General features: G+C 39.5%; 1 protein-coding gene and 3 non-coding genes across 4 annotated transcripts; 3 read left to right on the forward strand and 1 right to left on the reverse strand.

The window, feature by feature from the left end:
- The first annotated feature begins 3,314 nt into the window (after nt 1-3,314).
- On the forward strand, nt 3,315-9,318 carry trappc14 (trafficking protein particle complex subunit 14). The gene is made up of 13 exons (XM_061896555.1): nt 3,315-3,527; nt 6,781-7,112; nt 7,193-7,288; nt 7,383-7,512; nt 7,572-7,658; nt 7,744-7,864; nt 7,943-8,090; nt 8,176-8,258; nt 8,320-8,471; nt 8,542-8,678; nt 8,743-8,821; nt 8,891-9,005; nt 9,107-9,318. The coding sequence occupies exons 1-13, from the start codon at nt 3,335-3,337 to the stop codon at nt 9,255-9,257; spliced, it is 1,824 nt and encodes a 607-aa protein (XP_061752539.1). The 5' UTR covers nt 3,315-3,334; the 3' UTR covers nt 9,258-9,318.
- A 2,412-nt stretch (nt 9,319-11,730) lies between these two features.
- Nucleotides 11,731-11,803, forward strand: trnav-uac (transfer RNA valine (anticodon UAC)). The gene has a single exon. It is a non-coding gene; the product is annotated as a tRNA-Val (tRNA).
- Nucleotides 11,804-11,993: 190 nt separating this feature from the next.
- Nucleotides 11,994-12,066, forward strand: trnav-uac (transfer RNA valine (anticodon UAC)). The gene has a single exon. It is a non-coding gene; the product is annotated as a tRNA-Val (tRNA).
- A 114-nt stretch (nt 12,067-12,180) lies between these two features.
- Nucleotides 12,181-12,252, reverse strand: trnaa-cgc (transfer RNA alanine (anticodon CGC)). Its single transcript has one exon. It is a non-coding gene; the product is annotated as a tRNA-Ala (tRNA).
- Between the last annotated feature and the right edge of the window lie 3,164 nt (nt 12,253-15,416).

Raw genomic sequence — 15,416 nt, forward strand, 5'->3', positions numbered from 1 at the left:
TGTATAACTACTGTTTTTACTGTGTACTAGTTAGTGTTTCTAATGTGTATAACTAGTGTTTCTACTGTGTACTAGTTAGTGTTTCTAATGTGTATAACTACTGTTTTTACTGTGTACTAGTAGTGTTTCTAATGTGTATAACTAGTGTTTCTACTGTGTACTAGTTAGTGTTTCTACTGTTTACAAAAAGCAGCATCAGAATTGTCATGTTGTGGGCAAATGAAAGTCTTCCTCCAGAGGAGCAGAATATTTGTTACACAGTTTGAACAAGATGTCTTTTTAATGTCTGCATTTGGCAAATAAAATGTATTATTATAACGAAAAAGTAGTAAAGAAGATTGGTTATCAGGATCAGACTTTCCCTGTCAATAAATGTACTTTAACTTAGAAGCACAACTTGTTAGTTAGTTAGTTTCATAGTATTTCATGAAATGAGTAAAATAAGAACAGTTCAATTGTAAAATACGACACCCTATTAAAATATTACTAAAATGAGCTTCAAAAGCACAATTTGGATTTTAAAAATGAGCTTACCTGACACACCGCCATTTTGAGGAAATCGTATTCTGGTCACGTGACAACTACTTTGCGTTGCCAGGTGTTAAATGACAAAATGTTGTCTCGAAAGGTTTTTGATTATCTAATTTTGAGGAAATTAGATTAAAAAAAAGTATTTTATGTTTTTTGTGGACTATTTGCAACAGTCGAACATGATCATAAACCCTGTAAAGTATATATTTTAAAGGTGAATTAACTAAGCTGACACTGGTAGTTTACCGCCCTCTTCTGGCTGTAAAGAGTCATCGATGCACTAGTATGTATTTTGGTTGTGTTTGCTAAGAGAATTGTACTAAATATGTCAATATATGGCATTTTGGAGGAGTTTTTTTTCGTGCAGAGGGTAAAATTATCGTACAAATACAATTACTACTAAGCACATCTGGCAACGCAGCAACCACCTCACACAGGGGTCACCAACCTTTTTGAAACCAAGAGCTACTTCTGCCGTGGACCGATTGGTACCGGGCCGCAGAATATTTTCTTATTAAAAAAAATTTAAAATAAAAATATATATATTTTTTTGTTTGTTTTTAATTAAATCAACATAAAAAACACAATATACACTTACAATTAGTGCACCAACCACAAAAACCTCCCTTTTTCAGAACAAACAAAAAATATATATATTTTATAAAAAAATATTCTGCCGTGGCCCGATTGGTACCGGGCCGCAGAATATTTTTTTATTTAAAAAAAATTAAAATAAAAAAATATTTATTTTATTATTATTTTTTTTAATTAAATCAACATAAAAAAACACAATATACACTTACAATTAGTGCAACAACCACAAAAACCTCCCTTTTTCATGACAAAAACGTCCCTTTTTCATGACAAAAAAATTATAATAAAATAAAAAAAATTAAAAAAGGATAAATAAGTGCTAAAAATGTTTTTGCTTGCACGCTTTGCACGCTCACATGAATTATTTGTGCCCCAGGTGTGCCCCAGCAGTGGTCCCCAACCTTTTTGTACCCGCGGACCGGTCAACGCTTAATAATTTGTCCCGCGGCCCGGGGGGGAACCTTTTTTTTTTTTGTCATGAAAAAGGGGACGTTTTTGTCATGAAAAGGGGAGGTTTTTGTGGTTGGTGCACTAATTGTAAGTGTATATTGTGTTTTTAATGTTGATTTAATAAATAAATAAAAAATATATATATATTTTATACAAAAATATTCTGCCGTGGCCCGATTGGTACCAGGCCGCAGAATATTTTATTATTAAAAATATATATATATATAGATATTTATTTTATTTTTATTTTTTTGATTAAATCAACATAAAAAACACAATATACACTTACAATTAGTGCACCAACCACAAAAACCTCCCTTTTTCATGACAAAAACGTCCCTTTTTCATGAGAAAAATAAAAAATAAAAATAAAAAAAATAAAAAATTTGTCCCGCGGCCCGGGGGGGAAGGGGAACCTTTTTTTTTTTTTTTTTTTTCATTAAAAAGGGACGTTTTTGTCATGAAAAGGGGAGGTGTTTGTGGTTGGTGCACTAATTGTAAGTGTATATTGTGTTTTTTATGTTGATTTAATTAAAAAATATATATATTTTTTTTTTTTATTTAAAAAAATAAAAATAAATAAATATTCATTTTATTTTTATTTTTTTAATTTAACAACAAAATCAACATTTTTTTTTGTCATTAAAAAGGGACGTTTTTGTCATGAAAAAGGGAGGTTTTTGTGGTTGGTGCACTAATTGTAAGTGTATATTGTGTTTTTTATGTTGATTTAATAAATAAAAAAAATATATATATATATTTTATACAAAAATATTCTGCCGTGGCCCGATTGGTACCAGGCCGCAGAATATTTTATTATTAAAAAAATATATATATATAGATATTTATTTTATTTGTATTTTTTTGATTAAATCAACATAAAAAACACAATATACACTTACAATTAGTGCACCAACCACAAAAACCTCCCTTTTTCATGACAAAAACGTCCCTTTTTCATGACAAAAATAAAAAATAAAAATAAAAAAAATAAAAAATTTGTCCCGCGGCCCGGGGGGAAGGGGAACCTTTTTTTTTTTTTTTTTGTCATTAAAAAGGGACGTTTTTGTCATGAAAAGGGGAGGTGTTTGTGGTTGGTGCACTAATTGTAAGTGTATATTGTGTTTTTTATGATGATTTAATTAAAAAATATATATATTTTTTTTTTTATTAAAAAAAATAAAAATAAATAAATATTCATTTTATTTTTATTTTTTTAATTTAACAACAAAATCAACATTTTTTTTTTGTCATTAAAAAGGGACGTTTTTGTCATGAAAAAGGGAGGTTATTGTGGTTGGTGCACTAATTGTAAGTGTATATTGTGTTTTTTATGTTAATTTAATAAGAAAAAAATATATATATACATATATTTTTTTTTTTTTTCAAATAAAAATTATTTTAAAAATTCTTCTGCGGCCCGGTACCGGTGGTTGGGGACCACTGTGCCCCAGTACAGTATTAGATCTAGTGACGCCCCTGCCCCCCGCATGCTTAAATTTTTCCTGTGGAAAAAGTTTGGACACCCCTGACCTAAAACAATTCCTATTATTTACGGGCCCACAGAATTCAAGCCGAACAAATATTTTTAGCGACCGTTTTAGGACATTGCATCTGTTTTGGAAACTGCTGCGACACATTTAGTTCCGACGCACACGTCAGGCGCCGACTCCGTGCTTTTATTTTGAAAGCGGAAGTCCCGACGTGCGTATTGTTGCGCGCTTGCTCCTACGCCCCAGTCTCTCCTCCTGCCGTCGCCATGGTGCAGATGATGGAGTCTCAGTGCGAGTATTTCATGTATTTCCCGGCGGTTCCCATCACCGACCTGTCCGACCCCGCCCGGTACCGAACGCTGCCCCGTCGGAGCCACCTCTACCTGGGGGAGACGGTCCGCTTCCTGCTGGTGCTGCGCTGCAAGGACGCGAGGGCGACGCCGACCGAACAGGGCCACGGTGAGGGGGGGAGGGGGAGGGGCCGGGGGGGGGGGGGGGGGCCGTGCTGCTTGTCAACAGAACCTATTGTCAGCGAGGACACTTCATTAGGTACACCATAACAAAGATAATAATGCTCAGATTGGAGCTACTTGATTAATGCGAAGGGCTCCCAGTTTGATACAGGTTTAAATAAAATGCCAGAAATAGCCAATATGCTCAATTTACCTTTAATAAATAAATCTCTCTCTACATCAGGGGGAGGGAACCTTTTTGCCTGAGAGAGCCATGAAAGCCAAAATGTATTTCCGTGAGAGCCATATCATATTTTTTAACACTGAATACAACTAAATGCGTGCATTTTTAAGTAAGACCAACATTTTTAGAGTATAATAAGTCTCTTATTCTTTTTAATAACATTGTTATTCTGAAGCTAACTAATAATAAAACAGTAGTCATGTCTGTTGATCATGTTTTTGTTTGTCCTTTGGACTCTTTAAGTTCCTGTTTTTTTTCCACTCCCTTGTCTGGTTTCCTTGGTTACTCATTTTGTCCACCTGTCTCTGGTGGACAAAACGCCCGCTCACCTGCTTCCCGAGCACTAATCAGAGGCAGTATTTAAGCTTGTCTTTGCCAGTCAGTCGCCCTGTGCTGACTTGTTTCATGCCTTGCCATAGTTTCGTGCTTCATGCCATGCCAAGTAAGTTTTCTTTGACTTATGTTCATAGTTTGTTTATGCGTTAGCTTTGTTCTTTAGCCCAAGTTGTGCCTCCGCTGTGAGCGATTTTTGTTTGTTTCTTTTTTTAGTTTAAATCAGGGGGTAGGGAACCTATGGCTCTAGATCCAGAGGTGGCTCTTTTGATGACTGCATCTGACTCTCAGATAAATCTTAGCTGACATTGCTTAACACGATAATTATGAATAATTTCAGTGCTAAAAATAACGTGCAAAATATAAAACATTCTCATGCATTTAAATCCATCCATCCGTTTTCTACCGCACCTGTTCAAGAAGTCGCATTAATGGTAAGAAGTATTTTATGTCACGATCAGGGGGGGGGGGGGGGGGTTGTAGCTTGCTGCGGGGTCGTCCTCCCGGGAAGGCAGACGGACTACTCGGGATATGGCATTTAGGTAAAAACATGATTTAATTTTAACGAAAAAAAGAAAGAAACAAAAATCGCTCACAGCGGAGGCATAACTTGGGCTAAAGAACAAAGCTTAACGCATAAACAGACTATGAACGTAAGTCGAACAAAACTTACTTGGCATGGCATGAAGCACGAAACTATGGCAAGGCATGAAACAAGTCAGCACAGAGCGACTGACTGGCAAAGACAAGCTTAAATACTGCCTCTGATTAGTGCTCGGGAAGCAGGTGAGCGGGCATTTTGTCCACCAGAGACAGGTGGACATAAAATACTTCTTACCATTAATACGACTTCTTGAACAGGTGCGGTAGGAAACGGATGGATGGATTTAAATGCATGAGAATGTTTTATATTTTGAACGTTATTTTTAGCACTGTGAATTCCAGCGGAATTATTCATAATTAGCGTGTTAGGCAATATCAGCTAAGATTTATCGGAGAGCCAGATGCAGTCATCAAAAGAGCCACATCTGGCTCTAGAGCCATAGGTTCCCTACCCCTGATTTAAACTAAAAAAAGAAACAAACAAAAATCGCTCACAGCGGAGGCACAACTTGGGCTAAGGAAGAAAGCTAACGCATAAACAGACTATGAACATAAATCAAACAAAACTTACTTGGCATGGCATGAAGCACGAAACTATGGCAAGGCATGAAACAAGTCAGTACAGGGCGACTGACTGGCAAAGACGAGCTTAAATACTGCCTCTGATTAGTGCTCGGGAAGCAGGTGAGCGGGCATTTTGTCCACCAGAGACAGGTGGATACAAAATACTTCTTACCATTAATGCGACTTCTTGAACAGGTGCGGTAGGAAACGGATGGATGGATTTAAATGCATGAGAATGTCTTATATTTTGAACGTTATTTTTAGCACTGGGAATTCCAGCGGAATTATTCATAATGATCGTGTTAGGCAATGTCAGCTAAGATTTATCTGAGAGCCAGATGCCGTCATCAAAAGAGCCACATCTGGATCTAGAGCCATAGGTTCCCTGTCTAGAGCTTGGCAGAGTAAGCGTGTAATACTCTTACATGTCAGTAGGTGGCAGCAGGTAGCTAGACCAATGGTTCTCAACCTTGTTAGAGGTACCGAACCCAACCAGTTTCATATGCGCATTCCCCGAACCCTTCTTTAGTGAAAAGAAAATGCGTTGTTTTTTACAAATTCAAGACAAAGTTAGATGTTTTTGGTAACACTTTAGTATGGGGAACATACTCTAAGTAATCCATCCATCCATCCATCATCTTCCGCTTATCCGAGGTCGGGTCGCGGGGGCAGCAGCCTAAGCAGGGAAGCCCAGACTTCCCTATCTCCAGCCACTTCGTCTAGCTCTTCCCGGGGGATCCCGAGGCGTTCCCAGGCCAGCCGGGAGACATAGTCTTCCCAACGTGTCCTGGGTCTTCCCCGTGGCCTCCTACCAGCTGGACGTGCCCTAAACACATCCCTAGAGAGGCGTTCGGGTGGCATCCTGACCAGATGCCCGAACCACCTCATCTGGCTCCTCTCCATGTGGAGGAGCAGCGGCTTTACGTTGAGCTCCTCCCGGATGGCAGAGCTTCTCACCCTATCTCTAAGGGAGAGACCCAAACTCATTTGGGCCGCTTGTACCCGTGATCTTATCCTTTCGGTCATGACCCAAAGCTCATGACCATAGGTGAGGATGGGAACGTAGATCGACCGGTAAATTGAGAGCTTTGCCTTCCGGCTCAGCTCCTTCTTCACCACAACGGATCGATACAACGTCCGCATTACTGAAGACGCCGCACCGATCCGCCTGTCGATCTCACGATCCACTCTTCCCCCACTCGTGAACAAGACTCCTAGGTACTTGAACTCCTCCACTTGGGGCAGGGTCTCCTCCCCAACCCGGAGATGGCACTCCACCCTTTTCCGGGCAAGAACCATGGACTCGGACTTGGAAGTGCTGTAATCTATAATCTGTTGCCGTATCCGTAATACGCCGATAGGGAGAAGTTTGTATTTACACGATGAGTCGGGTCTGTTTTGACATCCGCCGAACCCATGAGGCCGACTCTGAGAACCCCTAGGGTTCGATCAAACCCAGGTTAAGACCACTGATTTAGACCAAACTGGACCGGCTGACAGGACAATCCTCTTCCAGCAGGGGACGCCCCATCAGCAGGTTTCGGGACAGAATCGGCCAGCAGTCGGGCTTGGAGGGAGCTGGCAGGGTCACTGTCTGCCGTGGCCAGTGTGAGTCCGGGTGAGAGCGGTCGACACCGCACCAACCAGCACCACCACGACTACACCAGCAGCGGGGACGAGGGTGTCGACGACGGCGAGGAGGACTACATCGCGGCGGCCGAGGCGGCCATCGCGGCTCTGGGGAGCAGAGTGGACTCACGCTGCCGGTCCTTCCGGGAGTGCAAACCACTGCTTATACACAACTCCTGCGGCTCTGCGGCGCGGGAGTTCCGCAGGGCGCCAATTCAGGTATGCCCAATAGTCCCCAGACTGGAGTCGAGCTATCGTGTTGCTTTGGTAGAATCTCTCGGCAATGTCGCCCACACCAGTCCCCTCTGGACGAGCCGGTGGTTCTGGCAGATGAAGTCATCTTCCCACTCACAGTCTCTTTGGACAAACTCCCCGTCAGGACCGTCAAAGTCAAGGTACCATTTCTCCGGTCCTGTAGCTTCTACCGACTTCAACAGCCCTGGAAAAACGTTCTCCTTGGAGTCCAATAACGAGTGTGTGTGTTCTCAGGTGATGGTCACGGTATGGAAGACGGAGGCGGAGCAAGCAGAGGTACAGGAGTTAGGCTACCTCAGTGTCCTGCAGCAAAGAGAACCGTCACACACCTTTCGACACGACCTGAACACTTTCAAGGCTCAAGGTTTCGCAGACACACACTTACAGGCACACCTACCTAACTAACTCGGTTCTGGTCCTCAGTGAGCACCACGCTGACCGTCCTGCCGCCTCCGGCCGTTCGCTGCAAGCTGATGAGCGTCTCCGGGCGCCACCTGGCTGTCCTTAAAGGTAGCTGGACAACACGCTAACATTTCAGGTGACCTGAGGCTATGTCAGAAGAGGACGTGTGTGTCTTTGTCTCGTCTTTCCTCAGTGCTGAACAACTCGTCACAGGAGGAGGTGAGCGTGAAGGACGTTCGCATTCTGCCAGACCTCAACGCCTCCTACCTTCCCATGATGCCCGACGGCTCCGTGCTGCTGGTGGACAACGTGTGGTACGTACAGGGTCATGTGACTGACGCATGTCACGGCATCATCGTCGTCGTGAACGAGACCATGCTCCGCCTGTCCAGCCACCGTTCCGGTGAGGTGGGCATGGCGTCTTTCTGCAAGGTGGACAGCGTCGCTTGCCGCCTTCCCAGCATGCTCGGCGCCTTGGAGGAGCATGACTTCCTGTTCCGGCTCAACCTGAACGACATGCCTCAGGACGAGTCCAATGAGGTGGGTTGTGTTGACTTTATTTTCCCGGGTGAACCGCAGTCCCATGGTTTGAGGTTTCAGGCGGCGGCGTGTGCTTCCTTTCAAGGGGATGGAGGTTCCTCTAGTGGCCGTGCTGCAGTGGTCCACTCCCAAGATGCCGTTCACCAACTGTATCTACACACACTACAGGTCCGTAGCCTGCTCGTCCCGTCCTGTGACCCATCACCCCGGTCTCATATTGCACCTCCAGGTTGCCGAGCGTCCGTCTGGACCGGCCGAGATTCGTGATGACGGCTCGTTGTCCGAGCACCGTCAAGATCAAGGAGCACTTCAAAGTGAAATACATCCTGCTCAACAACCTGCAGGACTTCTTGTCAGTGCGGCTGGTGTGGACCCCGGAAGGTCAGTTTGGGTCCGCTTATCACATAGTTGTGTCGCCAGAGAGGTCCCGGAGCAAGTTTTGTGTCTTTAGGTCGTGGTCAGACTGAGGACGCCACGCTGGCAGCGGTGGTCTGCCACACGCCGTTCAGTAACCTGGGTCAATGTCGCAAAGGAAGCACGTTGTCTTTCAGCGTGGCTTTCCAGATCCTCAAACCGGGACTGTACGAGGTAACGAGATGCACCTTTTGGCGAGAGCCGTCCGGCGCTCACACGCGCTAATCTCTCTCCTCAGCTGAGTCAGCACATGAAGCTCAAGCTCCAGTTCACCGCGTCCGTCGCCAACCCGCCTCCCGATGCCAGGCCCCTCTCACGTAAGAACCAAATAATTCTGGGTAAAGATCCTGCTTCTGTTCAAACATGGCCTCCCCACCGCCTCTTAGGTAAAAACAGCCCGTCCAGCCCGGCCTTCCGTGACCTGCTGGACCGTCATCAGGCCAGTTTGGGTCGATCCCAGTCCTTCTCCCACCAGCAGCCGTCTCGCTCTCACATCATGAGGTGTGACCAAGATCTTGACGCTTTCGTCCGACTAAACTTTATGTAATCTCACTCGTCCGTGTGTGTGTGTGTGTGTGTGTGTGTGTGTGTGTGGGCATCAGGACGGGCAGTGCAATGGAGCGGCGGGCCATAACCCCCCCCGTGGGCTCCCCGGTGGGTCGGCCGCTGTACCTGCCACCGCAGGACAAAAGCCTGCTGTCCTTGGACAAGATCGCCAAGAGGGAGTGTAAAGTTCTGGTGGTGGATCCATGAGAGCCAAGAGGACATCTTGTCAGTGTTATCAGTTTGCATCAGTGTTAAGTCAGCATTATTAAACGACAGTGCAAAAAAAGCTATAAGGGGGTGTAAACAAGTCATTCAAAAAGTCTCCTTTTGTGTTCCGGGATCCTTTGGAACTGTGTGACAAGGGGTGGCACTTTCGTGACTTCCATCCATCAATCCATCCATCTTCTTCCGCTTATCCGAGGTCGGGTCGCGGGGGCAACAGCCTAAGCAGGGAAACCCAGACTTCCCTCTCCCCAGCCACTTCGTCTAGCTCTTCCCGGGGGATCCCGAGGCGTTCCCAGGCCAGCCGGGAGACATAGTCTTCCCAACGTGTCCTGGGTCTTCCCCGTGGTCTCCTACCGGTTGGACGTGCCCTAAACACCTCCCTAGGGAGGCGTTCGGGTGGCATCCTGACCAGATGCCCGAACCACCTCATCTGGCTCCTCTCCATGTGGAGGAGCAGCGGCTTTACTTTGAGTTCCTCCCGGATGGCAGAGCTTCTCACAGGGAGAGACCCAAACTCATTTGGGCCGCTTGTACCCGTGATCTTATCCTTTCGGTCACGACCCAAAGCTCATGACCATAGGTGAGGATGGGAACGTAGATCGACCGGTAAATTGAGAGCTTTGGCCTTCCGGCTCAGTTCCTTCTTCACCACAACGGATCGGTACAACGTCCGCATTACTGAAGACGCCGCACCGATCCGCCTGTCGATCTCACCATCCACTCTTCCCCCACTCGTGAACAAGACTCCTAGGTACTTGAACTCTCTCACTTGGGGCAGGGTCTCCTCCCCAACCCGGAGATGGCACTCCACCCTTTCCGGGCGAGAACCATGGACTCGGACTTGAGGTGCTGATTCTCATTCCGGCCGCGAACCGATCCAGCGAGAGCTGAAGATCCCGGCCAGATGAAGCCATCAGGACCACATCATACTGCAAAAAGCAGAGACCTAATCCTGCAGTCACCAAACCGGAACCCCTCAACACCTTGACTGCGCCTAGAAATTCTGTCCATAAAAAGTTATGAACAGCCTTGGCGGAGTCCAACCCTCACTGGAAATGTGTCCGACTTACTGCCGGCAATGCGGACCAAGCTCTGGCACTGATCAAAAATGTCACCTTAAAATGTTTTATGTGGAAAAAATATTGTGTGGTTGCCCATTTTAGTGTTCTGGTGAGACGTGTAAAACGCCAACTCAACACCAAGCCAAACCAGAGTCAATGAAGAGAACGTCGTTGTAAGCTTGACCATTTACTTTTGACAATTCTTCATAAACAAGATGGTGAAAAACTGAAAAGAACAAGAGACACAACACACTTATTGCCTCTGTACATAATCTATTCCTGTACAATGACATATCAAAATGTAATGTCGGAAAATGTCCAGCAGAGGGAGACTCCCGTCCGCCTAAATGACTTGAACACATTGTTCGACAATTATATTCACACACGGCACTATTACACTTTTTGAACGTGTCTGACATGTTAACTTATTAAAGACGACTTACGGCATTGCTTCTTCGTAGGATGGCAACAAAAAGTACTACAAAAGACCACAAAATGTATCTCTAGCTCTCGAACAAATACCGGAAGTCAACCAACAGGAAGTCATTTAGCGGAAAGTGACATCATCAATAAATGTAAACAACTTTCACTCCAAATTAAAGCAATTGCAGTTACTAATACAAAAATAGTATCAAGTAATACAAAAATATTATCGTGTAATTACGTCAATAATATTAACAGTTGACTTCAGGACAACACACCCATATAAAACATCAAAGTTTTCTTTAAAACAAACAAATATCTGAAGTTGAACTCGTAACAAATGTTGAAAGTAAAAAAACAAAAATAGTATAAAAATGTTTACTTCATGAGTGCGGCACCTTTTGGATCCCAATCATATTTAATGGATTTTATTTATATTTGCACTGTGATTTCTCAAAATTAATAATGAATTAAAATCAATGGTGCCCTGCATTATTGATCTTTTAAGGCTCTAATTACTAAAAACTGCATATTTTAGTTTTACTATAAAGAAAAAAAACAAGTTGTCTTTGACAAACAATGCATAAAAACATTTTTTTATTTTATTTTTATTTTTTTTTTTACTTCATATCAACCTGAAGTTGGCCTGAATGTAATTTTTTTTTTTTTTTTTTTAAATCCGTATATTGTTATGGTTTGAAAATGAAAAAATATTAAAATGGCCCCCGTTTGTTTTAATTTTTCATGTGTGCGGCCCTTAGTGGAAAAAGTTGGACACCCCAGGTAAGGTCACAACAACAATGAAGATCGCTTCGATCATTGAGTGTGAGTCGTGTGACGTCATCGTCTCTCAGCTTCGACAACATTTAAAATTATTTTTAAAATTATTTTACATTTTATCGTACCGTACCCAAAACCCCGTGTTGTCTATTGTCGTATATATAATTATATTCTGGCCGGAATTTCGCAGCGGTTCCATAGTGTAGTGGTTATCACGTCTGCTTTACACGCAGAAGGTCCTGGGTTCGAGCCCCAGTGGAACCAACCGTTCTTTTTGTGGGTAGACGGTTGTGAAGCAACACTTGGATCAACATATAGAGGCGAAAAATATGATTATATGATATTATTATTATTATGACGTCATCATATAATACTGTATCATATTATTGTTATGATCTACCGACGTCATCACAGATGTTATAAAAACAAACATGTAGGGCACGCTTGGCCACTCGGCTCCATAGTGTAGCGGTTATCACGTCTGCTTTACACGCAGAAGGTCCTGGGTTCGAGCCCCAGTGGAACCACGTTTTGTTTTATTTTTTATAAAGTTCCTGCAATTAATACGTTAAAAAATGTACGTTGTTATTGACTGGTAATTTAGCGCAAATTCTTACAGCAAATGTGGATTAACACAAAAGTGGAGATGCCGGGGATTGAACCCGGGACCTCATACATGCGAAGCATGCGCTCTACCACTGAGCTACATCCCCACATTGCAAACCGGGAGATTTAGTATATATAACCTATTCTTTTACAGTAGATCTACGCGTTTCAACTCTTTCAAAACGACAATAATTAATATGATTTTATGTATTGCCGGGTGAGAAAACGGCGTCTTGCTTTTAAAACGACGCAGCAAAGTCTGATAATTGCAACTTGTTTCTTTGAAAGACTTCCACCATGCAGGAATTAAGGTTAAAATGGCAGCAAACACAAACACAAAAACGGTCGAAATGTTGTTGAAAAGGATAAACTGTGGCTGAAAAAGACTTACTTGTTGGGGTGACTCCAAACGACGATGCCGATATTAGATCAACAGGAGTAAGAAATGTTGTTTTTTTATTGATTGTTTTCACATTAAATGTTAAATATTTTTGTGGAAAAATTGTGCATATTTTGTGTTTTTAAAATAAAAAACTTTTTTTTTTTTTTTTACAAAAAAGGCATAAACAATGAAAAAATAAACTTTAAAATAGAATAGAATATTTTTTATCGTCATTATTACAGTGAACAGGTTCAAAGAACAACGAAATTAAATGGACAGACGGCTCTGAAGTTCATCCGGAGATTTAAGCGTGAAAAATAAAAAATAAAAAATATCTGACTTTTTTTGTGAGGCTCTTTTTGATCTTCAGTCATTTTAGTGGAACTATTTTTAAAGTCATTTGTCAAAAATATACACATCAATCAAAATCAATATTGAGGTATCATGGTTCTAATAACCACTTTGAAATATTTTTGTGGAAAAATGTTGTATTTTTTGTGTTTTTGGAATAATAAAAGAAAAAGGCCGTAAAACACAACAAAAGTAAAACTTTTTTTTTTATATTTTTCTTTTTTAACAAAAAAGGCCTAAAGTATAACCAAAAAGTAACTTTTTTTTTTTACACTTTTATGACTGGGACCCTTGAAATATTTTTGTGGAAAAATGTTACATATTTTGTGTTTTTGCCCTAATTTTAAAATTTTTATTTTTATTTATTTTTTTAACAAAAAAAGCTTAAAGTATATATTAAAAAAAATAATTTTTTACACTTTTATGACTGAAACCCTTGAAATATTTTTCGGGGGAAATGTTGCATATTTTATGTTTTTGCAATTAAGAAATAACATCTTTTTTTAACAAAAGAGGCATAAAACATAACAAAAAAACTAAACTTATTTTTTACACTTTTCTTTTTTTAACAAAAAAAGCCAAAACATAACAAAAGAATAACTTATTTTTTACACTTTTATGACTGAGACCCTTGAAATATTTTTTGGGGAAAATTGTTGTATATTTTGTGTTTTTGCATAAAAAATATAAAAAAAACTTCATTTTTTTTTAACAAAAAAGGCATAAACCATAACAAAAAACTAAACTTATTTTTTACATTTTATTTTTTATTTTTAAAAAGGCCTAAAGTATAACAAAAAGTAACTTTTTTTTACACTTTTATAACTGGGGCCTTTGAAATATTTTTGTGGAAAAATGTTACATATTTTGTGTTTTTGCCATAATTTTGTTATTTTTATTTTTATTTTTATTTTTTTTTAACAAAAAAAGCCTAAAGTATATATTAAAAAAAACTTATTTTTTACACTTTTATGACTGAGACCCTTGAAATATTTTTGTGGGAAAATGTTGCATATTTTATGTTTTTGCAATTAAGAAAAAACATATTTTTTTAACAAAAAAAGCATAAAACATAACAAAAAAACCAAACTTATTTTTTACACTTTTCTTTTTTTAACAAAAAAAGCCTAAAGCATAACAAAAGAATAACTTATTTTTTACACTTTTATGACTGAGACCCTTGAAATATTTTGGGGGGGAAATTGTTGTATATTTCGTGTTTTTGCATAAAAAATATAAAAAAAAACCTTCTTTTTTTTTTAACAAAAAAGGCATAAAACATAACAAAAAACTAAAATTATTTTTTACATTTGTCTTTTAAAAAAAAAAAAAAAAAGGCCTAAAGTATAACCAAAAAGTAACTTTTTTTTACACTTTTATAACTGGGACCCTTGAAATATTTTTGTGGAAAAATGTTACATATTTTGTGTTTTTGCCATAATTTTTTTATTTTTATTTTTTTTTTTTTTTAAACAAAAAAACCTAAAGTATATATATAAAAAATCATATTTTTCACACCTTTATGACTTTTGCAATTAAGAAAAAACATCTTTTTTTTTTAACAAAAAAGGCATAAAATATAACAAAAAACAAAACCTATTTTTACACTTTTTTTTTTTAACAAAAAAGCCTAAAGCATAACAAAAGAATAACTTATTTTTTACACTTTTATGACTGAGACCCTTGAAATATTTTTCGGGAAAATTGTTGTATACTTCATGTCTTTGCATAAAAAATATAAAAAAAACTTTTTTGTAACAAAAAAGGCATAAAACATAACAAAAAAACAAAACTTATTTTTTACATTTTTCTTTTTTAACAAAAAAGGCCTAAAGTATATATAAAAAACTTGTTTTTTACTCTTTTATGACTGACACTCTTGAAATATGCTTGTGGGAAAATATTGCATACATTTGTGTTTTTGCGATAATAAAACATATTTTTTAACAAAAATGGGATGAAACACCACAAAAAAGGGCCTAAAGTATAACAAAAAATAAATCATATTTTAAACTTTTATGACTGAGACCCATGAATTATTTTTGTGGAAAAATGTTGCATATTTTGTGTTTTTGCAATAAAGAAAACTTTTTTTTTTTTTTTAACAAAAAAGGCATGAAACAACAACAAAAATCATATTTTTAAAATGTTTCTTTTAATTAACAAAAAAGGTCTAAATTATAACAAACAAATAACTTTTTTTTTAAACATTTTTATGATTGAGAAGCTTGAAGTAATTTTGTGGGAAAATGTTGCATAGTTTGTGTTTTTGCAATTAAGAAAAAACTTCTTTTTTTTTAACAAAAAAGGCATAAAACAGCAAAAAAAAAAACACTTATTTTTTACATTTTTCTTTTTTAACAAAAAACGCCTAAACCATATAAATAAAAAAACTTGTTTTTTACACTTTTATGACTGAGACCCTTGAAATATGCTTGTGGGCAAATGTTGCCCACAAACATTTGTGTTTTTGCAATAATAAAACCTTTTAATTTTTAACAAAAAGAGGACGACAATTTATTATTTTTTATTTTTTTT

This window comes from Nerophis ophidion, linkage group LG04, assembly GCF_033978795.1.
Source record: "Nerophis ophidion isolate RoL-2023_Sa linkage group LG04, RoL_Noph_v1.0, whole genome shotgun sequence".
In the NCBI taxonomy this organism is placed as follows: domain Eukaryota; kingdom Metazoa; phylum Chordata; class Actinopteri; order Syngnathiformes; family Syngnathidae; genus Nerophis; species Nerophis ophidion.

Coding starts and splice junctions, on each gene's coding strand:
- trappc14 (XM_061896555.1), top strand. CDS start 3,335: ATGGTGCAGATGATGGAGTCTCAGTGCGAGTATTTCATGTATTTCCCG. Junction 3,528..6,780: donor GCCGACCGAACAGGGCCACG/GTGAGGGGGGGA, acceptor ATCCTCTTCCAG/CAGGGGACGCCCCATCAGCA. Junction 8,091..8,175: donor CTCAGGACGAGTCCAATGAG/GTGGGTTGTGTT, acceptor CTTCCTTTCAAG/GGGATGGAGGTTCCTCTAGT.